This window comes from Podarcis liolepis (assembly GCF_965112155.1).
Source record: "Podarcis liolepis genome assembly, chromosome: 13".
Classification (NCBI taxonomy): Eukaryota; Metazoa; Chordata; class Lepidosauria; order Squamata; family Lacertidae; genus Podarcis; species Podarcis liolepis.
This window is the reverse complement of record NC_139573.1, coordinates 36353187-36380620: the sequence shown is the minus strand read 5'-3', so window position 1 is coordinate 36380620 and position 27434 is coordinate 36353187. Positions and strand designations below refer to the sequence as shown.

Genomic DNA, 27434 nt, shown 5'->3' with positions numbered 1-27434 from the left:
ACCTATCCATGGTTACAAAAATGCATATATCAGGGGAAAGTATGCATTAGAATGAATATATTCACGAAAACTCGATACAAAAGTGCATTATATTAGGAAAAATTGCTTGGAAACGTGCATATCAGTCAAACCTGCATACAAAAATGTGCTTATTAGGAGAAATTTGCACTAAATTGCTGAAGAATTTTTATGAGGATTTATTTTATTTTTTTACAAAGAAAATTGCCAATTGTTGCAGAAATATGGAGGACAGAATTTAAGACTGGAAGAATGAGAAGCTGGGAGAACCAAAATGGACAGACCTTTCCATCCATTGCTGGAAAATATTTACGCCCATTGTACAAATGTGTGCGGGTGAAAATTAATGTGTGTGTGTGTGTGGTGCCATTTGGCACAGCATGTGTGTTGAAGTTGTGCATGAGGTTTTAGCATACCTTTAGTTTCCACTCTGATTTATGGAAGGTTTTCCAACTTGAACCCATCAAAGCTGCATAACAGTTACAGAATGTGACGCTAACCAAGAAATCCAGCCTTTTGAAGGCTCTTAATTGGGGAGAAGGTAAATAAAAATAAAATAAAATAAAATAAAATAAAATAAAATAAAATAAAATAAAATAAAATAAAATAAAATAAAATACAATACAAAGAAGCGTGTTCAACCTTTTATCACAACAAGGTGCAAAATGGTAATCAAAGGACTCTTTGATCGCAGTCACTCTATGGGTTCAAAGAGGTATTGTTGTGACGTTACCCACAGAACTCTGGGCACTGTAGTTCTGTGACCAAGGTTATGTACCCACAATGCCTGGCACCAGCAGCTCTGAACTACCCACCCACCACTTGGATATGTAGCAAAAACACAAAAACAGCATTGCCCCGGGAGTCAAAATGCTTAACCCTACAAACATATGCACAGAGTTACCGAATTCCCACCATTACCCCAATTCCCACCATTATCAAAGTGGAAACAAGCAGGAAAGCAAAATCCACTCTCCCGAGTTTCGAGAGAAGTTGCCTCAATATTGAGAGAAGTCTTTGGTGGGGACATTCTCCACAGCCTCGCCGGATTTGACCTGTTGGAGGGAAAGAGGAGGGAGGAGTTTAATACCACATGCATTTCTTTGGCTTCCGTTACTGAGTAGGGGGAACGGAGACTACAAGAGGGGTCATTCATCCACCAGAATGTTTCTGTGTCTTTGTACAGTGGTACCTCGGGTTACATACGCTTCAGGTTACATACGCTTCAGGTTACAGACTCCGCTAACCCAGAAATAGTGCTTCAGGTTAAGAACTTTGCTTCAGGATGAGAACAGAAATCGTGCTCCGGCAGCGCGGCAGCAGCAGGAGGCCCCATTAGCTAAAGTGGTGCTTCAGGTTAAGAACAGTTTCAGGTTATGTACGGACCTCCGGAAAGAATTAAGTACTTAACCCGAGGTACCACTGTACTTGCAAAAAAGAAAGAAAGAAAAAGGTTCCCCACCCCTGCAAAAAGGACAGGGTTAAATCCTGCCTTGACTGAGCACTAGCGTTATAACTTTTTGACTTTAAAAAAAAATAAATCACACCTCTTTCCTGTATCATAAAGGGATGAACTTTTGCTTAGAAACACTGAAAAGGGACTAATTCTTCTCAGCTGCGAAAAAAAGGTCACCCCGAAATGAAAAGTTGGTATCACCATATATGTAACATTGCTACTCATAAGTATTAGCAATTTTTAAAACTTTATGGGACTGTTTAGAACTTTTACAGCTGTCTGGAACTTCCTAAAACTGTATTGGAGAATCACTGGAAGCAGGAGCCATCTGTACTCCAGATACCAAGAAGTAATCAGTGCGCAGAATGCGCAATCAAAAGCGATGCGGGAATTTTATAGTGCTCGAGGCAGAAACAAAGACAAACTGCAACCTCGATTTATTCTAAGCAGTAATAAATGATGTACAATGTACAAGGCATTATAAACTTTGCAATGATGTACAATGTACAAAGCACAAGTATTATAAACTTTGCAATCTCTGTTTTCCCTGTATTATAATACATGCTGTGCGCATTACAGAATACACTACAGTTGTAGCTTGGTTGTCAAACTTAATCCATTCCGGGAGTCCGTTCGATTCCCAGAACCGTTTGAAAACCAAGGCGCAGTTCTGATTGGCTGCAGGAGCTTCCTGCAGTCAATCGGAAGCCGCGTCGGACATTCGGCTCCCAAGAAATGTTCACAAACCGAAACACACACTTCTGGGTTTGCGGCATTCAGGAGCCAATTTGTTTGGGAGCCAAGCCATTCTACAACCAAGGTACCACTGTATATAGCTACATGTGCAAAAATCAATTTATTGATTTTGTGGTAAAATCTTTTTTTCAAACGATTTGGAAATGACAGTTCATTCCACTGTTTTTAGGCCAAAGTTCATCTAACTAAGCTACAGGAACATGAGGTTGTAAAAAAATATATGTTATAACCCTACTGAACATGCCTGTTCCCAGGCATTCAAGGCCCCATTCAGCTCTATGGCTCTGCAGTGGCTGTGGAGGAACTCACCTGACAAACGTTCACTGCTGAGCCAGGATGAGAGGCACCTGGGCAGTGTCAAAGCGGGCGCTTCTCATGGGATTGGTCCTCTCGCCCGTGCGGACGTTGAACATGGGCATGGTGGAGAGGGGCCTGGGAACATCTCGGGTGCTGGCCATCTCCCTCAGCTCCTCAGTGTTGTCGTGGATTGTGTGGTGATGCACCATTTGGATGCTGAGGAAGAAAAGAAATGGTATTATCCCAACAGGGTTGATGCGGGGATAAAATGGGGAGGGAGGGAACTATGTACAATGGTACCTTGGTTCTCAAACTTAATGCATTCCGGAAGTCCGTTCCAAAACCAAAGCATTCCAAAACCAAGACGCACTTTCCCGTAGAAAATAATGCAAAATGGATTACCGTATTTTTCGCCCCATAGGACGCACTTTTCCCCCTCCAAAAATGAAGGGGAAATGTGTGTGCGTCTTATGGGGGCGAATGCAGGCTTTCGCTGAAGCCTGGAGAGCGAGAGGCATCGGGGCGCACCGACCCCTCTCGCTCTCCAGGCTTCAGGAAGCTATCCGCAAGCCTTGCGAGCCCTGGAGGGCGCCCCGTGCTTCGGGCAGGTGTGCGCAAGGCTTGGGGCGGCAGCCATGGCTGGGGGGGGGGAATTTTTTTAAAATTCATTCCCCCCCAAAAAAAAATGAGATGCGTCCTATGGGCCGGTGCGCCCTATAGGACGAAAAATACGGTAATCTGTTCCAGACAATTAAAAACAACTCGTAAAACAGCAATTTAACCTGAATTTTACTATCTTGCGAGACCATTGATCCATAAAATGAAAGCAATAAACACTGTACTGCAGTCACACAATCAATCAATCAATCAGTAACTGAACTGGGTTCCACACAGTCACAAAAACAAAACAAAAAAGAGCTGCAAAAACAAGAAAAATGCAAAATAAATAGCAAAAACAGACAGACCTCAGCGTAACACTTAAAACGGAAGTGTGGCCATCAATTCGGAAGCGTAACACTCAAAACGGAGAATGTTCAGCTTCCCAAAAAAGTTCGCAAACCGGAACACTTACTTCCAGGTTTGCAGTGTTTGGGTTCCAAGTTGCTTGAGCACCAAGGCGTTTGAGAACCAAGATATCACTGTACAAGACTGAGAAGGAGAAGTGAGATATAAACAGGGCCAACCCACCCATGAGGCAAAGTGAGGTGACCGCCTCAGGTGGCAGGATCCATAGGGTCAGCAGATCCCAGTGTAGATATTTAGTCCCCTCTTGTTCCTAATGTAGATCTTCCCTCATCCCTTCTTCCCTGGCAGGGAGGGAGGTGCCATTTTGAGGTTCTCCTCAGTCGCCAAAATGTCTTGGGCTGGCTATGGCTATAAATGTGGTAATAGTAATAATAATCATGGGGCACAAGGACCAGTTGACCTGGCTTTACGATGATGCATGAAATGTATCCCACTTTAACTAGCAGCACCCCTCCAACAGCCAAGGTGGGAGTCTTATTGTGGCCCTGCTTACCTGGAGACTAAACCTGGGCCCTTTTCTATGCTACATATTCTCTCCATCACTCAGCTGACATGTGGACACTGAGGTCCACCTCCCAGGGTCTTCTGGAGGTTCCCTCACTGTGAGAAGTGAGATTATAGGGAACCAGGCAGAGGGCAGTAGTGGTGCCCACCCTGTGGAATGCCCTTCCATCAGATGTCAAGGAGATGAGTAAGTATACAACTTTTAGAAGGCATCTGAAGGCAGCCCTGTATTGGGAAGTTGTTAATGTTTGATGTTTTATTGTGTTTTTATAGATGCTGGAAGCTTCTCAGAGTGGCTGGGGCAACCCCAGTCAGATGGATGGGATACAAATATTACTACTACTACTACTACTACTACTACTACTCTCATTTGTTGAGTTAACAAATAGTTCAATGTGTGTGTTTTTTAAAAGAAAATAGCAAACCATTAAGTGGAAGAGGCAGGCGTGTGATGCAGTACCTCAGGCAGTATCCTCGTGGCATCATAGAGCACTAAGCTGACATCACAGAGCATCCAGCTTTGTTCCCATGGCAACTAGCTGGACCTAAATACACAAAATGTGCCTGAGAGATGGACAGGATTGATTTGCCTTGCAGCTGAGCACCATCAACTTGAAATCCTCTACCCTCCAAGGCAAGCAAACTCAAAAGTACTGTTGAGAGAGGTTGAAAAGAGATAACTGTTTATTCAGGAACCAAGTATCGCAGCAAGGATTGGGTGAGCGCACGGGCGAGTCAAGTTGCGAATGTGACAAGATATTGGGAGCCACAAAAATCTCCAAACCCGTTTACTTTAATTGACAGACGTGGTAGGCACGTGTGGACAATATAGACCAAGAGAGAAAGACAAAAGCAACACCCCCGTTGACTTTAGAACCAACAGAACTATCCACCCAGAAACAAGAAGAAGAAGGGGGTCAAACAGAAGGCAGTTTCTGAGCAATATGATGGAGTCAAAAGAATTTGCGGATGTTCCTTCAGCTGATGCATCTGAAACAGGCTCAACCAACGGAGACTCAGCTCCAGAAGACACTGAAGAATCTGATGTTTCTCCAAACATGCAAACCTCGGGTTCCTCTGAGGACCCTTCTTCCCTGGATCCTTCCTTGCAGAGAGGCAGAAGAACTCCTGGGGCAAGGACTGCTTCCGACCGCAATCCAACGAGAGCCACTGTGCCCAAGCCACCCACCACCCACCTTTCCTTGCTGATATTTACAGCCGTGGCCACCTGCCGGAGAAAGACTGGGCTTTCCCTGCAATCTCTCCAGAAGACCGTGACCGACATGGGCTATGACATGGAGGAGAAGAAGCACTACTTCATGAGGTCCATCAACAACATGGTGTCCAAAGGGCAACTCTGGCAAGTGAAAGGGAAGGGAGCCACAGGCTTCTTCAAGGTCAACCCCAACATTGTCAAGAAGTACCAGCCCAAGATGAGAGGCCGGAAGGCCAAGGAAGCCGCCAAGAAAAAAGGCAGCCAAGCCACGTCCAGGAGTGGCAGGAACAAGAAGCAAGGGAAGGCAGAGTCCGGCCGAGGCGCAAAGAGGAGCAGGGCTCTCTCTCTCCCAGCTGCCCAGAATCAGGTCAAAGTGTGAAGGGTGCTTGCTGTGTCCTCCAGAGTGACTTCCGCATCCTTATGACGAATAAAGCAAGCCCTGTATTTAAAATTCAACGGTGTCTGTAATTTTTCCCATTCCTCAAAAAATCATATAAGTGGAGAAGGGGGAGGACAAAACTAAAAAACAGTGTGGGGTGGGTGAATTGTCTTTTTCCAGTCTGTAGGTCCCATCATCATCATTTAAATTTGTATACCGCCCTATACCCGCAGGTCCCAGGGCGGTTTGCAGGATATAATCCAAACACAGAAACGCGAAACACACAATCAAAAGATAAACAAAAAAACAAGTAACACTGACAACACATTTTAAAAGGGCATCGGATGTTCACTGGCCAAAGGCCTGGTTAAAAAGGAACGTTTTTGTCTGGCCCTCGAAGGCTTATAATGAAAGTGCCAGGTGAATATTTTTTTAACCCTTTACAAAGTATTTGAAGACACAACAAAGCGAACTGGACTCCTTGGCTGGTTTTGAATAAACATTCACAAGCTTTTTATTGATAATAATCAGCTAAATAGTTTGAGGATCTATACAACTGTGTAACATGCAGAAAACAGCATTTCTAGAGAAATCAAAGACTGGAACTGAGGGAAGCCGGGGGTGGGGTGGGTGGGTTCTGTGGGGGAAGGATGATATGTTTCTGGATAATATGTTTTGTTTTAATTTTGAATTAAAAGTTATTTTTAAAAAAGGAACATTTTTGTCTGCCCCTCGAAGGCTTATAATGATAGCGCCAGGTGAACCAGGTGATACCCTGCCCATCTGGCTGGGTTTCCCCAGCCACTCTGGGCAGCTTCCAACAGAATATTAAAATATTATAGTCTATTAAACATTAAAAGCTTCCCTAAACAGGGCTGCCTTCAGATGTCTTCTAAAAGTCTGGTAGTTGTTCTTCTCTTTGACATCTGATGGGAGGGCGTTTCACAGGGCGGGCGCCACTGCCAAGAAGGCCCTCCGCCTGGTTCCCTGTAGCTTGGCTTCTTGCAGCGAGGGAACCGCCAGAAGGCCCCTGGCACTGGACCTCAGTGTTGTTACGCTCCAGATCTGTTGTGGATGCGGCCTCCTTTTTCACCAACAATTTATCCACCATGTGGCTGTCGTCGTTTTTCCTTGGTGGATGTTTTTTAATTGTACTTATTCTTTACTGTGAAATCACTTCAGGGAAGGCTTTCATGAATGAGAAGGGGGGAAATGCTAGTCAATCCCCTTTCTGCATTAATCTGCAATTTTGGCGGCGGGTGTGCCGGTGTTAATCTCAAAATGTGTATTTAAGATGTACTTTAATAGATTATCCACAGGCATCGTTTACCTCAGAATGCATAATTTATATGTGCTTTGCACATTTTTAATTGCCAGTAACTGCACTGCATTGAGATCTGGCGGTTAGCAAAGTACTTATCTGCACATCAGTCCAAAAGGTGTGGGTCTCTCTTTGGAACCTGAATGTCTGATGCGGCTTCCATGGCTTCTGATTGGCTGCAGGAGCTTCCTGCAGCCAATCGGAAGCTGCGCCTTGGTTCCCGAATGTTTTGGAAGTCGAACAGACTTCTGGAACGGATTCCCATGAGCCTCCATGGTGGCTGGAGGGGACGGGGAAACGTTCTAAAATGGCGCTGTGCATCTGGGTGAGATAGGAGGCACAGCTTCAGGCCACAACTGCCACTCACGGGAAAGACTGCGAGCAGCCATTATATTAGGACTTGCAGCTTTGTAAAAAAAATGTGGCTACAAGAGGAAACGATGGGTGTCCGTTCACAATACGGGCACGACTTCCAGTTAGCCTCATATCTTAGGAATTTGTCCGTACCTACCTATCAGCGTTTATTTACCAAAGCTAGATTAAATGTGTTTCCATTGGAAGTTCTAAATGGTAGACTGAGAGGCATCCCCTGCCAGAAGAGGCTTTGTTGGTGTTCTCAGGACGTCGATTGCATGAACCATATCCTACTGCATTGTGGGCAGTATGAGCAAGCAAGGGATCAGCTGATCAAACCCTTACTCGCAAATTTGCCAGGAAAATCTGAAGCCTCCCATATTAAAAACCTTCTGGAGGATAGGTCAAACGATATTACGCTGACCATGGCAAAGTTTCTTTTGGAGGTTGCAAGAAACAGAGACCATCGTGCTCTAGACACAGCAAAATGACTACCTCGGTCTCTTTCGCCTGTTGTTTGGTTGTCTCAACTGTACAGTGGTACCTCGGGTTGAGTACTTAATTCATTCCGGAGGTCCGTTCTTAACCTGAAACTGTTCTTAACCTGAAGCACCACTTTAGCTAATGGGGCCTGCTGCTGCTGCCACGCTGCCCGAGCACGATTTCTGTTCTCATCCTGAAGCAAAGTTCTTAACCCGAGGTAGTATTTCTGGGTTAGCGGAGTCTGTAAGCTGAAGCGTATGTAACCCGAGGTACCACTGTATCTTGTTTTGAAATTGTTTTGTGCGTCTATGGACTGCAATAAAGATACACACACACACACACACACACACACACACACACACACATCCCCCGGTTGCTTCAGACCTCCATCTCAAAAGGCTGAGAAGAAGCTGCCCTTTCTCATGTCTTTGGATCAGATGTTAACCATCTTAAATAAGAGGCACAAAAACAGAGGCACTTCAAATACGACACTTTATTCTTTTTCCTCCTTACACACAGCGTCAGCTATGGGAACCTGTCATCAGCATAGGACTCTGCAAGTCAGACGGCTTAGATGTCATCCTCTTGGTCTTCTTCCTCCTCTTCTTTCTGCTCTTCCTCTTTTTCTTCTTGGGTACTTGCTTCGGTTTGAGATCTGGCAAGGCCTTCCCCTTCCCTTTCCCCTTCCCTTTCCCCCTTCTCCTCCTCTTCTGGCTCCTCCTCCTCAGCAACCTCATCATCATCCGGCTGATGGCGTAGCAGCCCGTGAGCCCTCGGCCACTCAGCTTCCGCAAAACACCTTTCGCCACCAAGGCCCTCAAGACCCTCTTGAAGTAGCTCTTCTTCTTCTCGAGGTCGTATCCGGTGGCCGCCACACTCTTCTTGAGGGCTTGCAGGGAGACGCCGTGACGTTTCTCTCCCGAGGCCACCACCTGGAAAATGAGCTTGGAGACGCCGCGCTTTGGAAAGAGGAATTTCCAGGGGAAGGAAGGTTTGTGGAGCTCTCTGCCTTTCGTTTTGGACTTGGAGGTAGACTTCAGGTGTTCGCCGGAACATGACGGCTGAGGCTCCCTTAAGGCCTGGTCTTCCTGATGTGCCGGGGGGTCAAAGATGTCCGCCGATATCTTCTCCTCTGAGCACTTCTCATTATTAACCAAGAAATCAATCTGCGTTTCGCCTAAGGCACTCATCTTCTCCTTAAGCCTGGCTTGTGTTGGTACATCCCTACGCTACCTGCCTCGCAGCTGAGGAAGATGTTGGGTGGTGATATCCTGTGCAAGGCAGATATGACAAAGCCATCCTGCTTTGCCAGAGGTTATGAGGTTACAGGGGAGGGACTTGGACTAAATGGTCGCCATGGAAACAGCTTGGTGCATTGTGGGATCACAAGCCCCCTGTGATGCTGCTCCCATGTGATGACATCATCAACAAGTGCACATCTCTAGTCAATGGTCCAGCGACATCCCTATCCTGTTGCAGACCAGAATATTTATTTTATTCTAACATCAGCGATGTCCCCCACTGTGACCAAGGGCAGTAGGCCCATTTAGGCTGTGCAAGACAGGTGTCAGGCTCCAGGCACTTGGCTTTCTCCCCCGCCCCCTTTCGCTGCAGGACAAAGCGAAAGGAGTCCCTGACCACTTAAAGCAGGCATAGGCAAACTCGGCCCTCCAGATGTTTTGGGACTACACCTCCCATCATCCCTGACCACTGGTCCTGTTAGCTAGGGATGATGGGAGTTGTAGTTCCAAAACATCTGGAGGGCCAAGTTTGCCTATGCCTGATTTAAAGAGTCTTTAATGATCACAGCAAAGGAACAAAGCATCCATTCTCAGAATTGAAGGTGTTTCCCAATTCCCAACTGGTGGGAAGTTTGGGAGATGGAGAAAATCTGATTCCCATTCTTTTGAGAGGAAATATCAATTTGAAAGAATTAAGTTTACCAAGATTGCTATCATAGTAGCAGGGAACTTGAGCTGACCTACAAAAAGACTTAAAATCCATTTTCTCTCTTTGAATTTTATAAGAGACATAAAGTCCAGAAGGAGTGATATATTTTATTCTGGAACTTTAAAGTCCCCTCAGAAATTTGCTCCTGGGGCCACGGACCCCCTGTACCCCATGCTACACTACTGCATGGAACACACAGCTCCACCACCCCCAACACCACTCCCCACTCATACCTGATGTCACTTCCAGGTAGCGCATTCACTGAATGGGCTTAACTATTTTGCAAGGACGTCAGGTGACTTCCACTATTTACCGAGCATCCATTCTCATTCATTTGCGGGAGATTAGGCAACGTTGCATCAAGCAGATGTTATCACACACTTGCCGACACGTTTTCACCGTCACTTTCCTAACCGCATAAAGTCCAAGCTTTGGGGGAAGTGGGTTTGTCGCAAAAGAGCTCCAGATAAATGCTAAAATTTGCCAGCCTGTGGTTGAATCTCACCCAGAAATATCAACTGTCTGGAAGTGACCTCAGCCTGTCTAATGGTGGGGCTGGCCCTGTAGTCATGGCACGTAAGACAGGAATTTCAAAATGATTGCAAGGATTTGGTCAACAGAAGAAGAAGAAATTCATACGTTCAATACCCGTGACTGATATATAATGCTGGCGTGTGAGTTTTGCTTCATCCACATTTTCAAATAAGGTGTGTACTTCGGATCGCCTCACTTTTAAAAGACGACAATAGAAAATACAAAAAAGGGTGTGGCTGAAAGGGGAAAAACAACTTCTGAAATACAGACACTGGGTGTGGGGTATGTGGAAGTAATGATTTCACATTTTTACAAACCACTCACATGCAAATGGAGGCACTACTACTTACTCTGAGGTCTTCTGGTCCCTTTTCTGCCTACAATTTAAAAAAGGAAGAAAACTGGGGTTAGGTCCAATTTGGCAACAGAAAACCTTTAATTTAGTATACTCAGGGCTGTACCAAAATAATAACCGTCCTATATACTCTAGCTCAGCCTTTCTCAACCTGTGGGTCCCCAGATGTTGTTGAACTACAACTCCCATCACCCCTAGCTAGCAAGGCCAGAGCTCAGGGATGATGGGAGTTGTAGTCCAACAACATCTGGGGACACACAGGTTGAGAACCGCTGCTCTAGCTGAACATTTTCTGGACCTGTCCTTGGTAAATCACTGTCGGATTTTAAACCCATTTTTGCCTTTTGGGAGACTGTGACCATGTTTGCAGGTCACATGGAAGTATGGTGTAGGGCTGGTGAACAACTAGCCCTCAGGTTAATTGAATTTGGCCCTCGGGCTGTTTTTTACATGGGTTGCACTGGGGACCTCAACCCGATATATAACCCAGCGTGGCCAATGGTCAGGAATGATGGAAGTTCTCATTCAGCAACATCAGGGGAGCCAAGGTTACCCTATGGTAAGCAGTATCCCTGCTGCCTTAAACTGCCTTGCCATTGCCGCCCCTTTATGATTTCCCAGGGTTCTAGAATGCACAGGGAATTCCCATGATATCGCCGTCTGGCCTCTTTAATAGCAGGAGGTTCAGCTTTGCTGGGAGCTCGGGAGAAGAAGGGTCAAGGACTGGCAAGTCACTGACCAGTGTACACTGGAGTGGCAGAGAAGTGGGGCAGTAGCCTGACTCAGGAGAGGCGGTCAGTGATTTGTGGGGAACTGTACCAGCCAGGAGGCAAGATTCAGAGGGAGGAGAAGCTTCAGAGCTGGAGGGTGGAGCCACAGGCTGGGTCAGAAGAAGAGGAGGAAGAGGCAGGTCAGGCAAGTGAAGGCCTGAGTGCTTCCCCACCTTCTCTTGCAGCACTATCCCTCAGCACTAGGAGGGGACCGAAAAGGGAAGTTTCCACATAGGCATAGTCCCCAGCTGTGTGAATGTAGCCCATTGGTGGAAGATACAGAAAACCCCAATTTCTCCCCTCCCACACCCCCTTTGAACTATCGTGAAATGTCTTATAGACACAGAACTACCAAAAGAAAATAAAAGACTGTTTATGTATGCCACGACAGCAGCAAGGATGCTCCTAGCCCAGGGATGGGAAAAAGAAGAAGTACAGAGAAGAGTGGCAGACCAAGCTGATGGTCTATGCAGAGATGGCAAGACTGACGGGAAAGATCAGAAATCAGGAAGACCGAGTATTTTCAAAAGACTGGAGTGACTTTCTAACATATCTGAGAGATCACTGAAAACAGTTCAAATCATAGGCAGGAATACAGTGACACTCATAATGTAACATTGGGTACTATGATTATATAACAGATAGAATACAGTAAAGTATGCAGGAATAAAATTTAGAATTGGAACCCATGGAGGAAGGAAGGAGGTCTCAAGGTTCAAAAGAACCCTTTTTTCTTTCTTTTTAATGTGTGTAACTATTTTGTAATGTACTACAGTAGCACCTCGGGTTAAGTTAGCCTTGGTAACGTAAACTTCAGGTTGCAAAAGCGGCAAACCCGGAAGTGTTTTGCTGCGTGTGCACGTGCAAAAGTGGTCTACTGCTGCACGCATGCATATAACAGTGATCCTCAGGTTGTGAAAACCTCGGAATCCGGCCAGACCTCTAGAACGGATCCCATTCACACCGGAGGTACCACTGTATTATGAAATGCCCACGGGAGGCTGCGGTCCTCCCTCAGACTCAAACTTACACGCCTTCCCGTCGGCAGCACATGATGTAGGCCAGGAGGAGAGCGAGGAGGAGCGCCAGGAAGAAAGGGAGGAGGAAAGTGAGCAGGAAGTCGCTGAAGAACTCCCTGTCGGGGGCGTCATCCGGAGGATTGAATTCGCTGCCTTCCTCTAGCACTCCGTCTCCATAGATGGTCACCACTTCCGTGGTGTTTATATTGGTGAGGTCTATCTGAGGAGCGGAAAAAAGGGGGGTTGGAAAGACGGAGGGGGAGTGAGCATCTCTGGGATGGCCCAGAGCATGCCACCACCCACTTTCTCCAGCGTCCCCTCTCACCAAGGTGAGGTTGCACCAGTCGATCTGGAACCGAGGGCTGAAGGTGTCGTAACAGGTGAGGGCCGGCTGTTGCAGCAGTTTGCACCGGTTGCGGTTGGCAGGGGACTTGACCTTGGTTAAGCACTCGTTGAATGGCTCCTTGGAGCCCACCTTGATGAACACCCTGTGAGAAAGAGAGAAGGCCGCCGAGACCATATAACACCGGTCCTGAAAGACCTACATTGGCTCCCAGTACATTTCCAAGCACAATTCCAAGTGTTGGTGCTGACCTTTAAAGCCCTAAACGGCCTCGGCCCAGTATACCTGAAGGAGCGTCTCCACCCCCACCCAGACACTGAGGTCCAGCACCGAGGGCCTTCTGGCGGTTCCCTCACTGCGAGAAGCCAAGCTACAGGGAACCAGGCAGAGGGCCTTCTCGGTAGTGGCGCCCACCCTGTGGAACGCCCTCCCACCAGATGTCAAAGAGAACAACAACTACCTGACATTTAGAAGACATCTGAAGGCAGCTCTGTTCAGGGAAGTTTTAAATGTGTACCATTTTAATGGAGCCCACCTTGATGAACACCCTGCGAGAAGGAGAGAAGGCCCCCGAGACCATATAACACCAGTCCTGAAAGACCTACATTGGCTCCCAGCACAATTCCAAGTGTTGGTGCTGACCTTTAAAGCCCTAAATGGCCTTGGTCTCAGAGCTGGACCTCAGTGAATGATGGGGGGTGGAGATGCTCCTTCAGGTATACTGGGCCGAGGCCAAAGGAAAGCAGAGCGATATGTTTGGCACCAGCTGGGTTGCAGGAGTTTACCTTCACCTTCACCTTATATTTTATAGTTCTTTTATACGTGTATATTTTTATAAGTTTAGATAGTACCTCAGATTAAGTACTTAATCTGTTTCAGAGGTCCGTTCTAAACCTGAAACTGTTCTAAACCTGAGGTACCACTTTAGCTAATGGGGCCTCACGCCACCGTGCAATTTCTGTTCTCATCCTGAAGCAAAGTTCTTAACCCGAGGTACTATTTCTGGGTTAGCGGAGTCTGTAACCTAAAGCGTCTGTAACCTGAAGTGTCCGTAAACCGAGGTACCACTGTATTTTATAGTTCAGGCATCAGGTTGCAAACAAAAATCCACATCCCTCCCCAAGGAGAGCAGTTGGCTTCTCTAACTTTTGCCCCTTCCCCCTTCCGCAAGATAATAGGCACCAACGGGAGGTCCCTCCTTCTCTCTGCAACCTTTGTTCTCTGATACATTTGGATCTCCAAGTTCGTGGGGAGGGAGTGTCCCCCACGTTTTCTAATGACGTCTCTGCTATCTGTCCCCTCCCTTCTGTTCCCTGTGCCATTATCTCGCAGCTAGGTAACTCCTGCCTAAACCGCTCTGTGTCTGTCTCGGCTTCTGAGACAACTGTAGGCAAGGGGGGGAGGGTGAATCTTCCCCCTCCAGCTCCTTTTCTGAGAGAAGCTGCTCTGCTGGGAATGCATCCCCCATCCCTCTGCTTCAGACCATTCCCTGGCAGAATCTGAGGAGATTCTGCAGGAAAGGAGGCAGCTTTTCCAGTACAGTGGTACCTCAGGTTACATACGCCTCAGGTTACATATGTTGGGATACTGCCAGGGAGACAAAGTCCATCATGGCCCCAAGCCGTCTGCCGGACGATCCATCGATCTCCCGTAGGCACGCAGTATCAGCGATTAGCGACATGAGTTTCTAGAAGTTATCTCGCCACATTCCAGAGCTCATGCACACTCTTATCAGCAGATAATTGACAGCAGAAGTCGCACTCAGGAGAGCATTATTTACAAGCTTTATTCAGCCTTGATCAGAACAGAGAAAGACATGACTGGCTGCGTCAGTGTCTCCGACAGAGAGAGAAAACGAAAGCAATAGGAAACATAAACATCCTGTGAACAGGACATGCACAGACTCTGTGACTCACAAAGCCTACTCCCTTTTAAGGTGGAACGGAAATATCCTAACAACATACGCTTCAGGTTACACACTCCGCTAACCCAGAAATAGTGCTTCAGGTTAAGAACTTTGCTTCAGGATGAGAACAGAAATTGCGCCGGCAGTGCAGTGGCAGCAGGAGGCCCCATTAGCTAAAGTGGTGCTTCAGGTTAAGAATAATTTCAGGTTAAGAACGGACTCCGGAACAAATTAAGTACTTAACCCGAGGTACCACTGTATTGGGGACCATTTCTACAGCCTGTGAGAGACTCCCCTCCTCTTACCCTTCCTTCCGGTTTTCAATGGGCAAAGGTACCCGGCCTCCCCGGTCCAACGCTGAGGTAATATTGACGACGGTCAGGCCATCTTGTTCCCACATGCTGTCCACAGCTTGCTGGAAAAGATCCTGGATATCTGCTGGCAGTACTTCCTCCACGTCCCAGTTCTTCACCAGGAAGTCAGCCTGATATGGCATTTCTCCATCTACAGAAAGAGTTCAGAGTTAGGGTTAGGGGATATACACATTACTTCCCGCCACAAAAAGTCCTGGTCCGTCTGCCCAGCCCACCTCTGTCTGCCCTCATCCAGCTGCCGCATATGGGGATCAAACCTGCAACCTTGAGAGTTATCAGCACTGTGCTGCAAAACTGACCTGATGGGAGCCTGAAGGGCCCTGCCCTGCTCCCTGGCTTGGGGCGGGGCCTGACAGGCTCCATAAAGGACTGCTGCTGCTGCTGCTGGGCAGAGAGGCCTCCATTCTTGTTTTTAATTGCTTTTATTTTTTATCTATGTCATTTTGATGTATGCCATTTGATGTATGGAAGTGAGAGCTGGACCATAAAGAAGGCTAATCGCTGAAGAATTGATGCTTTTGAATCATGGTGCTGGAGGAGACTCTTGAGAGTCCCATGGACTGCAAGAAGATCAAACCTCTCCATTCTGAAGGAAATCAGCCCTGAGTGCTCACTGGAAGGACAGATTCTGAAGCTGAGGCTCCAATACTTTGGCCACCTCATGAGAAGAGAAGACTCCCTGGAAAAGACCTTGATGTTGGGAAAGATGGAGGGCACAAGGAGAAGGGGACGGCAGAGGACGAGATGGTTGGACAATGTTCTCGAAGCTACCAGCATGAGTTTGACCAAACTGCAGGAGGCAGTGGAAGACAGGAGTGCCTGGCGTGCTCTGGTCCATGGGGTCACGAAGAGTCGGACATGACTAAACGACTAAACAACAACATGTCATTTTAATTTGTGATTGATATTAATGCTTTAATTTAATTTTAATTAATTTTTAATTTGATATTAATTTTTAGTCTTAGATTGTATGATTTATGTGGAAATTGTTTCCCCTTTGGTTGTGTACTTTTTGATGTGTTTTATTTATTGTTTATGACTTTTGTTATGTTGGTAATTATGTAAATCTTGTCCTGTTGTAAGCTGCCTTGAGCAATGTTTTAACTATGGAAAGGCGGCGTACAAATAAAATGATGATGAAGATGATGATGATGATGATGATGATGATGATGCTTTAACCAACAGAGCAGACTAGGCTCCACAACCCACCTTTTTGTTGGGGATAATTTAGACGGAAATTCCCAGGTGTCAAAAAAGGTTATTTATGTATGCCACAGCTGCAGCCCGTATTTTGTTAGCCCCAAAATGGAAAACAAGCGAGGTCCCAACTCAAGAAGAATGGCAACTTAAACTGATGGAATATGCGCGTCGTTCAGATCTAACTTATAGAATAAGAGAACAAGAAGAACATACATTTAAGGAAGATTGGAAAATGTGTATTGAAGTGGTACTGTCTACCATTCATGTAAAGAAACACCTCTTTTTCTCACTTCTGCCCTGTTCATTCTTTGACTTCCACAAACTGTCCCTTCTATTTAGGGTCTAAGCCCATGATCCCATGTATCAGCTGACTCCCAGCAGCCAATCAAATCTCTTCCTCTGTGGATTGTGAGCCTAGACCGCTCAGTTGGTTAGAGCGAGGTGCTGATAACGCCAAGGTTGCAGGTTCGAAACCTGTATGGGACATCTGCCATTGCAGGGGGTTGAAGTAGACGGTCTTCTTTCAACTCTGCAATTCTAAGAAAGGGAAGGGAGGGCTCTCTCAAGCCACTTTCCCCATGCTGCTCAAAAACTGATAAACCTCTATCATGCTCTTTTGCTGTCCTTTATGCTAAGCTTAAAAGCTTCAATTTAGTCTTTGCTTGCAGGCAAAAGCGCTCCAGCTCTTTGATCATTTCCCCCTAGCGCTATTACATCCTTTCGAGACAGGGAGATGATATTCTATTTGAAGCCACACTGCAGCCGCCTGGCAGAAAGGCATTGCGATGCCTGCTGTTTCCCTTCCAGTTCCTTTCATAATCGCTCCAAAGCCTGACGCGTCATTTGACACATACTTGCAGAGCGATAATCCTGAGCCCGTTTACTAGAGAGAGAAAGAGCTACGGAACACAGCGAGGCTTATTATTCCTGAGTAAACCAGCACAGGGGGGAGATTGGATAGCTCAGTCGGTAGAGCATCAGACTTTAAATCTCAGGGTCGCAGGTTGGAGCCCTACATTGGGCAAATGATTTCTGTACTGGACTAGATGACTCTCATGATGATAACTTCCAACTGTACAGTTCTAGGATTATGCAATGGGGAAGGGACATAGCTCAGTGGAAGACCACTTTAAATGGATGTGCTTTAAATATATGATGTTGATCTGCCCAGATACATGTTTAAGGCAAAAGGTCTAGGGTGGAGGGGACTCCCCACATTTGCCTCACGAGGGTTTCACATTTGAGCTGTGGGCAGGTAAAAACACAGCTAGATTCTTGGACCCGTAAAAGGAGTACTGGGAAATAATCCACAATGAATTGAAAAAAAGTGCTTAGAAGTACTTTTCCAAAAAAAAACTGAGTCCTTTTTGTTGGGGATAATTTAGATGGAAATTCCCAGGTGTCAAAAAAGGTTATTTATGTATGCTACAACTGCGGCCCATATTTTGTTAGTCCCAAAATGGAAAATGAGAGAGGTCCCAACTAAAGAAGAATGGCAACTTAAACTGATGGAATATGCACAGCTTGCAGATCTAATTTATAGAATAAGAGAACAAGAAGAACATATATTTAAGGAAGATTGGGAAATGTTTTTTGAATATATGGGGGGAATTGTGTACACTTGTAAATGTTAGCAGCAGTAAGATAAATTCAACCATGTAAATAAGTTTTGTCAGATGTAATAATGGAATACTGAATGGTTTAGTTTCTGTAAAATATGCAGGGATTTATGTTATGCAAAATGAACCATGGAAAGAGAAGAAAGGAAGTCATTGACATTTTATGGTTGTTCAAATGAGTATTCTAAAGTGTAAAACAGAAATATATACCGGTATATATACACACACAGCTAGATTCGATTCCTCATCACTGGCCCAGGAGAGGGCCAAGCCATCACTGGCATCAATAAGCCCAAATAATGCATATATATATACATTGGGCCTAGATGGATTTGGAAGTCTCCAACTTCCCTGGCTTGGGTCGACACCTGCTCACCCACCTTCCCCCAAAAACCCAACAAAGGCCTTTCATGGGAGTCCAGGCAGTGAGGATCTGCACCAAATTTAAGAACAGCCAAGATCCAGTATCCCCACCAAAGTCAATCGTAAGGTGATACAGCTGAATATGCCCCATATCCTTCATGGAGGAGGGGGAATTACCTGAAGATGGGGCAATGGTGATGATCATGGTTTGCCTCGCAGTCTCATAAGTGTATCTGTTATATGCCTTCACCTGTCACAAATAAGAGAAAGAGACTTGGGGGGTTAATTTAATTTTTCTTTAAAACACATGCCCAAACACACTGGACCTTCCAAATGTCCCTATTTTCCAGGGAGAGTCCCAGATATACAGAAACTGTCCCAGCTTCTAATCTGATCCCAGAATGTCCCGCTTTTCCTTAGGACACCCCTATTTTCATTGGAGAAATGTTGGAGGGTATGGCACACACACACCGTTGTATCTCAGCCTTCAAAGAAAAGAAAAAAGCAGGTTTCCAATAAGGATAACAACAGCAAATAAATAGTTTCTGGGCTGATGGCTACCACAAAAGCTGGAAGCAAGGCAATCATATCCTGTGTCTGAGTGGAGCTGGCTCTTCAGAGCTGGTACTGGAGATACCTGGTTACAGGTAGGTAGCATGGTTGGTCTGCCATAGTCAAAAGAAAATAAAAAAATTCCTTCCAGTAGCACCTTAGAGACCAACTAAGTTTGTTATTGGGATGCAGGCGGCGCTGTGGGTTAAACCACAGAGCCTAGGACTTGCCGATCAGAAGGTCGGCGGTTTGAATCCCCACGACGGGGTGAGCTCCCGTTGCTTGGTCCCTGCTCCGGCCAACCTAGCAGTTTGAAAGCACATCAAAGTGCAAGTAGATAAATAGGTACCGCTCCGGTGGGAAGGTAAACGGCGTTTCTGTGCGCTGCTCTGGTTTGCCAGAAGCGGCTTAATCATGCTGGCCACATGACCTGGAAGCTATATACCAGCTCCCTCGGCCAATAAAGTGAGATGAGCGCCGCAACCCCAGAGTCGGCCACAACTGGACCTAATGGTCAGGGGTCCCTTTACCCCTTTACATTCTGCATGGACTGGTTGCATGGCAACATGTGCAAATGGTTTTAGGTACCTACGAGGTCCAGAAATTGCCATACAGCATATATTCAACATAAAAAACAGTGACCATTTATTGTTGACAAAGGACAGCTGGGCATATAAAGGGCCCCGTTACCTTCAGTAGCATAGGGCCTCATCAAACCTAAATCCGGTCCTGGCAGTGCCGCTCCCTGGATCTGACAAGGGGCTCGACGGCGGCTTCAAAATGTGTCTGTGTCCATTGGGGGGGGGGGGACAGGGGTTAATTTGGTTTGAATTCCAGTGCAGATCAACTTAATTAAGTGTTTGTCCACGCTTACATTTGCCAGTGATTTCTAGTCATGGGTTTTAGCCATACCCTTCAATATTCCTCAGATGAAAATAGGGACGTGCTCTACATCAGTGTCCCACTGCTGGGGCCATCCTGCTGGGGCAGAGTTGCAGCCACCAGGTTGCCCCCAAGATTCAGTGGCAGCGTGTGGTGCATGTGTTAGACATCAAGATTCTTCCCACCCCCCAAAAAAATAATCTTGGGAACTGTAGCTTGTTAATAATAATAATAATAATAATAATTTATTATTTATACCCCGCCCATCTGGCTGGGTTTCCCCAGCCACTCTGGGCGGCTTCCAAAAGAATATTAAAATACTGTGATACATCAAACATTAAAAGCTTCCCTAAACAGGGCTGCCTTCAGATGTCTTCTAAAAGTCTGGTAGTTGTTGTTCTCTTTGACATCTGGTGGGAGGGCATTTCACAGGGCGGGCACCACTACCAAGAAGGCCCTCTGCCTGGTTCCCTGTAACTTGGCTTCTCACAGTGAGGGAACTGCCAGAAGGCCCTCGGTGCTGGACCTCAGTGTCCGGGTAGAACGATGGAGGTGGAGATGCTCCTTCAGGTATACTGGACCGAGGCCGTTTAGGCCGTTAAGGGTGCTGGGGATTGTAGTTCTGTGATGGGCAAACTACCATTCCCGTTGTGTGTGGGGGTGTTTTTTTGGGGGGGGGAGCCATGTGTTATAAATATGCTTTAGCTATAGGATGTGGGCATGACTTCAGACTCAACCTGTACCTGGGCTTCTGCCCAGGATGCTCTCAGGTGAGTCTTGAGCAAAATCGATGACCACCCCCCTGTCCGTCAGGGAATTATAAAACATGCACGCACCTCAATTGTTTGCTTGCCGAGTTCTTTGCTTGTGGGGGACCCATAGAGATATCCCATCTGGTAGGGGGTCCGTTGAATGTAGCGCAGCCAGCGGGGCAAGTCTGGGTGATCCAGAAGATTGGTGTGGAAAGTGACAGGGGCCTCAGGCGGCTCTGTAAGATTTCAGACCCAAATTGAGCTAATGTTGTGCTTCTTCTGCCCTCCCTGGGAGATGGAGATGCTATCCTGAAGCTTGGTTCTTGAAACACCTAGGCTACAGTGTTTAGGGTTGATCTCTATGGAGGCAGGACCAACAACAACAACAACATAGTGGTACCTCGGTTCTCGAACGTAATCCGTTCCGGAAGACCGTTCGACTTCTGAAACATTCGAAAACCGAGTTGCAAAAGGCTGGCTGCAAGTTCAACTGAGAAAACTGAAAAACACAGAGCGGAAGCCGTTCAACTTCCAAGGCATGTTTGAAAACGGAAGTGTTTACTTCCGGGCTTCCAGTGTTCAGAAACCAAAGGTTTTAGATTGTAAGCTCCCGGGGCAGGGACCTGTCCTTTTGTAGTCTTGGCATCAAAGAGCACTTCACACAAGCTTGCTGCAGGTCCCTCTTAGGATTCAGCTGAAATAATATACTACTGTGATTGACAAAGCAGAGCAGCTGGCTCCATGAATAATAATAATAATAATAATAATAATAATAATAATAATAATAATAACAACTTTGTTTTGTTAATCACATCAACATATATAGATCTAGGTAAACAGACACATGCCGTCATGTAGACAAAACCATATCTGTAGAAAGGCAACTAGCTATTTAATTGTGCCTGGGATGGATTGAAAGGAAACCACTCCTGGTCCCTTACCATTTTTGTCCATGGAGGAGGGAAAGGCATCCTTAAAGTCGTCTATTTCAAACTCGTGGACAAAGATCTCCCCAACCACAGCATAGAGATTGAGGACAGGGAGGCTGACAGCCAGGCCCCGGCTGAAGAGGAGCCCTAAGACAGAGCAAAGAAGACACAGGATTAGATCCAGAATCCGGATTCATATGACACAAAAGACAAACTCTCAATGTTCTCCACTGCCTTTTGCTTTTCAGCAAACTGAGGATTTTTGCACAGCCCAAGACGGAGCTTAGCATCGCTGGGAAGCCTGCACACTCTACCGAAAGAGTCGTCAAAGTTGGTTATTATCTGTTATGTACTGAAGTTCTCACCCTGGACCAGCAGGGGGATACTGTAGATAGTTATGCAAATGAAGGATCGAAAGTGACGTTCAGTGATTGGATAGTTTTAGAAAGTTGCTACAGTTACGTTGTTCTGGAGTTCTATATAAGCAGGCTGACTGAGCTCTTTAGTTCAGTTCTGTTCTGGCCTTTGAATAAACAAGAGCTGTTTGAAGAATCGCTGTGTCGTCTGATATGTTCACCCACAACTTAACATTATCCACTTTGGAACGTGACTTGGCTGAGCTCGTCACACCCAGAATGCTTCTTCGTCGGGCAAATGGTTTCTCAGTCCTCTGTAAATTGACATTATGCTGCTGTGTTTGCTTTTCATTGCCGCCAACTGCCTTTATACCATTATACTGTAGCGTTTTGCAAGTTGTTTTAATTTCCCCGTTATTTTAACTTATCTTAAACTGCTCAGGGGGGCTTTTGCGGGGCGAGACAGAAATCCCTAAAATAAAATAAAGCTAGGGGCAAGCTTTCAAACTGCACATGTGTCAAACCAAATTGGCCTTTGTTTGATTCATTCTTCACCTCGTGTGCTTTGTTCTCTGACTCTGCCGTTCAAATGATGGCTGTTTCCTTTTTCTTCTTCCTGGCCTTAATAGGGTTGGGACATCTAAATGTTGCTAAGGCAATAGATTTTTCTTACCCTTTGCTTCTTTTATACCCAAGACAACAGGTTTTTCCTTTTCTTTTACAGTATTGTCCCTGGAGAGAAATTGTCACTTCCTTGCAAGAACAAAGCTCATTTGCAGTCTGATTTAATAACATTCATATCTTGCCACCACATATGACACAATGCAGCAGGGTAGTTCAGGGTCTTGTCAAACACAAGTTTGATATATCTTGGTTCATTCATAGATAAATAGATAGATAGACAGATAGACAGACAGATAGATAGATATAGATATATATGTTTTATAATTTAAAGTACTCATTTTTACAGCCTTAAGATATCAATGACTTCCCTTCTTCTCTTTCCATGGTTCATTTTGCATATCATAAATCCCTACATATTTTACAAAAACTGTACCATTCAGTACAGTGGTACCTCGGGTTAAGAACTTAATTCGTTCCAGAGGTCTGTTCTTAACCTGAAACTGTTCTTAACCTGAAGCACCACTTTAGCTAACGGGGCCTCCTGCTGCTGCTGTGCCGCCGGAGCACGATTTCTGTTCTCATCCTGAAGCAAAGTTCTTGTTTTGTTTCCATTCCTGGCTCCTTAGTCAACGTTGGTGTGCCAGCTGCTGCTGCTGCAAAGAGCATTGTTTTGAAATGCAACCGAAAGCATTTTTAAAAGATTTTGCCACTGCTGTGGCATGATCCCCTGCTCTCCCTCACAAATATGGCAACAGCTGTCTCTGCGCCAAGCGGCGAACGAAAGGGGCTGCAGCCTGAGCCTAAAATTAGAAGGCGTTGCAAAAGAGAGGCAGCAAGAAAAAGCAGGCAAACTTCCTGGTCCCCAAGAATTTTAGGCACACGGGTCCTGCTAAAAATTGTACCGAAAGACACACCGCATGGTGAAAAACATACATGTGGCTACTTCTTTCTTGACCAGAGTGGAGCTCTTCTTTAAAAAAAAAAAGTTTGAAATAGCTTTTGATACAGTGTCTGACCAACATCTCTTCCCGTGGCTACTCATCCTGTCTTAAAACAGGTCCTTTGACATTCCCATTCCAATTCCTATAAGTGGATCCTAACTATAAAGGCACACAAACACAGAGACACCCTTTGCTGCACAGCAGATTCCCGTATGCTCCCATATAAAATCCAGAAACTTGCCTGCAAGGAAGCAGCTCGCAATCAGGCGCTGTCCTGCCATCTTTCGAGAGGAAAGTTTTGATCGACAGAGGCAGGTTGCGATCGCAGGCGGTGGGAGGGTGTGTGTGCCTTGTGTCAGACAGAGGGGGTTAGGAGAATGGGTGTCAGCAGAGTCCCGAGCTTCAGGCCCTGTCGCTGCCTCAAGGGGGCACTGCAAGACTGCCAAAACAGCAGGCGACGAGATGGACCCATTGCTGAGCAAAACTGCAGGATACAGACTGCACCAGCCACCCCTGCAGAAGCCACTTGCATGGCTAATATCATGACAATGTAACACAGCAAGGTAGAACAGATACTACAGGCTGTGTGAAGCCTGGCAAACGGAGGGTTAATCCAGACAAGACAAGGGTGCACCTTGGCTAGAAGGAAAGGGTGTAGCTCAGGGGTAGAGCGTCTGCCTTCTGCAGCAAGTCCCAGGTTTGATTCCCAACATCTCCAGTTAGGGCTGGAAATATCACCTACCTAAAACACCCGACAGGGACACGGGTGGCACTGTGGGTTAAACCACAGAGCCTAGACTTGCTGATCAGAAGGTTGGCGGTTCGAATCCCCATGATGGGGTGAGCTCCTGTTGCTTGGTCCCTGCTCCTGCTAAGCTAGCAATTCGAAAACACATCAAAATGCAAGTAGATAAATAGGTACCACTCCGGCGGGAAGGTAAACGGCGTTTCCGTGTGCTGCTCATCTCGCTTTATTGGCCGAGGGAGCCGGCGTACAGCTTCCGGGTCATGTGGCCAGCATGACTAAGCCACTTCTGGTGAACCAGAGCAGCGCACTGAAATGCTGTGAACCTACCCGCTGGAGCGGTACCTACTTATCTACTTGTACTTTGACGTGTTTTCGAACTGCTAGGTTGGCAGGAGCTGGGACCGAGTAACGGGAGCTCACCCCGTCGCAGGGTTTCAAACCACCAACCTTCTGATCAGCAAGTCCTAGGCTCTGTGGTTTAACCCACAGCGCCACCAGCGTCCCTTGAAGGTGCATGTATAAAGCTACTAACCTGTACACTTTAATCCATCAGTAATTCCCATTGAACTCCCTAGGACTTACTTCTGAGCAGAAATGTATAGGGTTGCAACAGACATCATTGTAGGAGAAGCGTGTGAGAATGAAGAGTACAGACCTCTTCTGAAATGATGACTGTCACTATGGATGAAGGAGAAATTGAATTCAGTCCTCATTTAAAGCCAAATCAATCAAATTTGCACTTTATGAAACAATGTGGGAACCGAAACACAGACACCCTTCAAAATTCACACTCATCCGAATTTTGCGATGCAGTTCTCCAACCAAACAAGGGTTACAAAAATCTGCGCATGAGTGAAAATAATGTTAAAAATGCATTGTCTGAAGGAGAACTGCTTGCCAAACCATGTATATTGCCCACCCAAAACTGTATTAAAAAATGTGTTTATTAGGAGAAATTTGCGGTAACGTAACACTTTGAAAAGGGGATGCGGGTGGCGCTGTGGGTTAAACCTCAGAGCCTAGGACTTGCCGACCAGAAGGTTGGCAGTTCGAATCCCCATGACGGGGTGAGCTCCTGTTGCTCGGTCCCTGCTCCTGCCAACCTAGCAGTTTGAAAGCACATCAAAGTGCAAGTAGATAAATAGGTACCGCTCTGGCGGGAAGGTAAACGGCATTTCCGTGCGCTGCTCTGGTTCACCAGAAGTGGCTTAGTCATGCTGGCCACATGACTCAGAAGCTGTACGCCGGCTCCCTCGGCCAATAAAGTGAGATGAGCGCCGCAACCCCAGAGTTGGTCATGACTGGACCTAATGGTCAGGGGTCCCTTTACCTTTTAACACTTTGAAATGAAATCCGTCTTCCTGGCAAAGCTCAGACCTGATAAAAAGGCTAGCAAACCTTGAAGTGTCCAGGATTTTGGGATGTACCACAGCTGTTTGAGAGAGCAGACCAGCAGATGGCAGATTGGGAAAGGTTATGGAAAACAGATTTGAAATTCATGGCATGTTGTATGCTAAAAGAAAATCGTATGGAAATGATGTTCCGGTGGTATTTGACTCCTAGTTAGTTAGCAAAAATTTATAGAACAAGTTCAAATACCTGCTGGAAATGTAGAGAAAAAGAAGGTACCTTCTATCATATGTGGTGGTCGAGTAAGGTAATAAAAGCTTTCTGGGAGATGATATATAATGAAATGGGAAAAAAATGTTTAAAATAGCCTTTGTTAAAAATCCAGGAGCTTTCTTATTAGGATTTATACATACCGTCATCCCAAAGGAGCAGAAAATACTTTTTATGTACGGGACAACAGCCTCACGGATGCTACTAACCCAGAGATGCAAAGAAGATAAAGTCCTGGCCAGAGAGGAATGGCAAACCAGGCTGATGGACTACACTGAAATGGCAAAACTGACCGGGAAGTTCAGGAACCAAGAAGACAAAAACTTTTTTTAAAGAATGGGATTTTTTAAAAACTTATCTAAGAGACCACTGTAAACTGAAGAAAATATTAGCAGGATTTGAACCCCACTTGTAAAGTAACAAATATTATGGACAATATGGGTTGACATAAAATATAGAATGTGGAATAATTGTTTAGTCGTTTAGTCATGTCCGACTCTTCGTGACCCCATGGACCAGAGCACACCAGGCACTCCTGTCTTCCACTGCCTCCCACAGTTTGGTCAGACTCATGTTTGTAGCTTCGAGAACACTGTCCAGCCATCTCATCCTCTGTCGTCCCCTTCTCCTTGTGCCCTCCATCTTTCCCAACATCAGGGTCTTTTCCAGGTAATCTTCTCTTCTCATGAGGTGGCCAAAGTATTAGAGCCTCAACTTCAGGATCTGTCCTTCCAGTGAGCACTCAGGGCTGATTTCCTTAAGAATGGATACTATGGACAATATGGGTGGACATAAAATGTGGAATAATATGCAGTTGTAAGCATTGACAATAGGACCCATGGAGGGGATGGGGGGAAGTCTCGAGATTCAGAGTAGTCTCTGTATACAGTGGTACCTCGGGTTACAGATGCTTCAGGTTACAGACTCTGCTAACCCACAAATAGTACCTCGGGTTAAGAACTTTGCTTCAGGATGAGAACAGAAATCGTGCTCCGGCGGTGCAGCAACAGCAGGAGACCCCATTAGCTAAAGTGGTGCTTCAGGTTCAGAACGGTTTCAAGTTAAGAACGGACCTCCAGAACGAATTAAGTTGTTAACCTGAGGTACCACTGTATATGGATATGCATTTGGAATGTTATAAATTCATATTTGTAAAAGAGAGAGGGAGAGAGAGAGAGAGAAGACCAGCAAATTGAGCTGAAGAAGGAAAGGTTTGGAAAGCCAGGGACATTGTAAGAGGAATGATGAAGAGAGGGAGGAGCTGGAAAGATCTGTTTCAAATCTAGGCCATCCCCGACAATCAAGGACACCTGACACTGAGAGACAACCAGCTAAAAATGCCTTTTGTGTAACTGTCTCCTGATGTCTTGAGTCTCCGTGTGACGGCTTGGTTTAGGCTGCAGAGAGTTACACTTCCTGGTGCTTACGTGCCGAAGCACCCTGGCTGATTTCTTTTTTTAAAAGATGGTTTTGAGACCCAGGATCTTTCTAGAGGTTACCCCTCTGGTTGGGTGGGGGTTGGGGCAGCTGCCAGCTCAGCGCGCATCCTCAGAAGCACTCTGCGCATGCTGTTCTTTTCTGATCATTCGACATGTTTCCGAGTGGGGTCACCATGGCAGCAAAGTGATGGTTTCGTGAGTCGGGTCCAGCGGCTCCTGTGCTCAGACCGGGCCACGTCACGGCGGGGGTGTCCCCATGCCCGACTTAATAGATTGCAGTCCTCTTATTTCAAGGGCTTTCAGATGGCACTCCGCTGTTTGAAGGGGTCTGCTATTTGAAGGACTTTC

At 46.1% G+C, this 27434-nt stretch overlaps 2 protein-coding genes across 3 annotated transcripts; both read right to left on the bottom strand.

The window, feature by feature from the left end:
• Nucleotides 1-650: 650 nt before the first annotated feature.
• Nucleotides 651-23630, bottom strand: SGCA (sarcoglycan alpha). Of its 2 annotated transcripts, XM_083470098.1 has the most exons (10): nt 23521-23630; nt 21371-21505; nt 20514-20665; nt 18421-18493; nt 14993-15191; nt 12764-12926; nt 12450-12658; nt 10645-10671; nt 2540-2743; nt 651-1073 (listed from the first exon to the last, which is right to left on the bottom strand). In XM_083470098.1, the coding sequence occupies exons 1-9, from the start codon at nt 23558-23560 to the stop codon at nt 2551-2553; spliced, it is 1191 nt and encodes a 396-aa protein (XP_083326224.1). In that variant the 5' UTR covers nt 23561-23630; the 3' UTR covers nt 651-1073; nt 2540-2550. The 2 variants fall into 2 exon arrangements, 1 of the variants encoding a protein (XP_083326224.1); XR_014518139.1 differs by lacking the exons at nt 651-1073; nt 2540-2743 and adding an exon at nt 8286-10085 and having other exon boundaries at nt 10152-10671.
• LOC310690761 (uncharacterized protein) lies at nt 8286-9154 on the bottom strand. The gene has a single exon (XM_083470304.1). The coding sequence runs from the start codon at nt 8998-9000 to the stop codon at nt 8332-8334; it is 669 nt and encodes a 222-aa protein (XP_083326430.1). The 5' UTR covers nt 9001-9154; the 3' UTR covers nt 8286-8331.
• Nucleotides 23631-27434: the final 3804 nt, after the last annotated feature.

What these genes read in the sequence shown, in the direction of transcription:
- LOC310690761 (XM_083470304.1), bottom strand. Translation starts at nt 9,000, where the DNA reads ATGAGTGCCTTAGGCGAAACGCAGATTGATTTCTTGGTTAATAATGAG.
- SGCA (XM_083470098.1), bottom strand. Translation starts at nt 23,560, where the DNA reads ATGGCAGGACAGCGCCTGATTGCGAGCTGCTTCCTTGCAG. An exon ending in CTCCTCCATGGACAAAAATG is followed by an intron (nt 20,666 to 21,370) that starts GTAAGGGACCAG and finishes GAAATCTTACAG; the next exon opens with AGCCGCCTGAGGCCCCTGTC. An exon ending in TCGGCAAGCAAACAATTGAG is followed by an intron (nt 18,494 to 20,513) that starts GTGCGTGCATGT and finishes TATTTGTGACAG; the next exon opens with GTGAAGGCATATAACAGATA.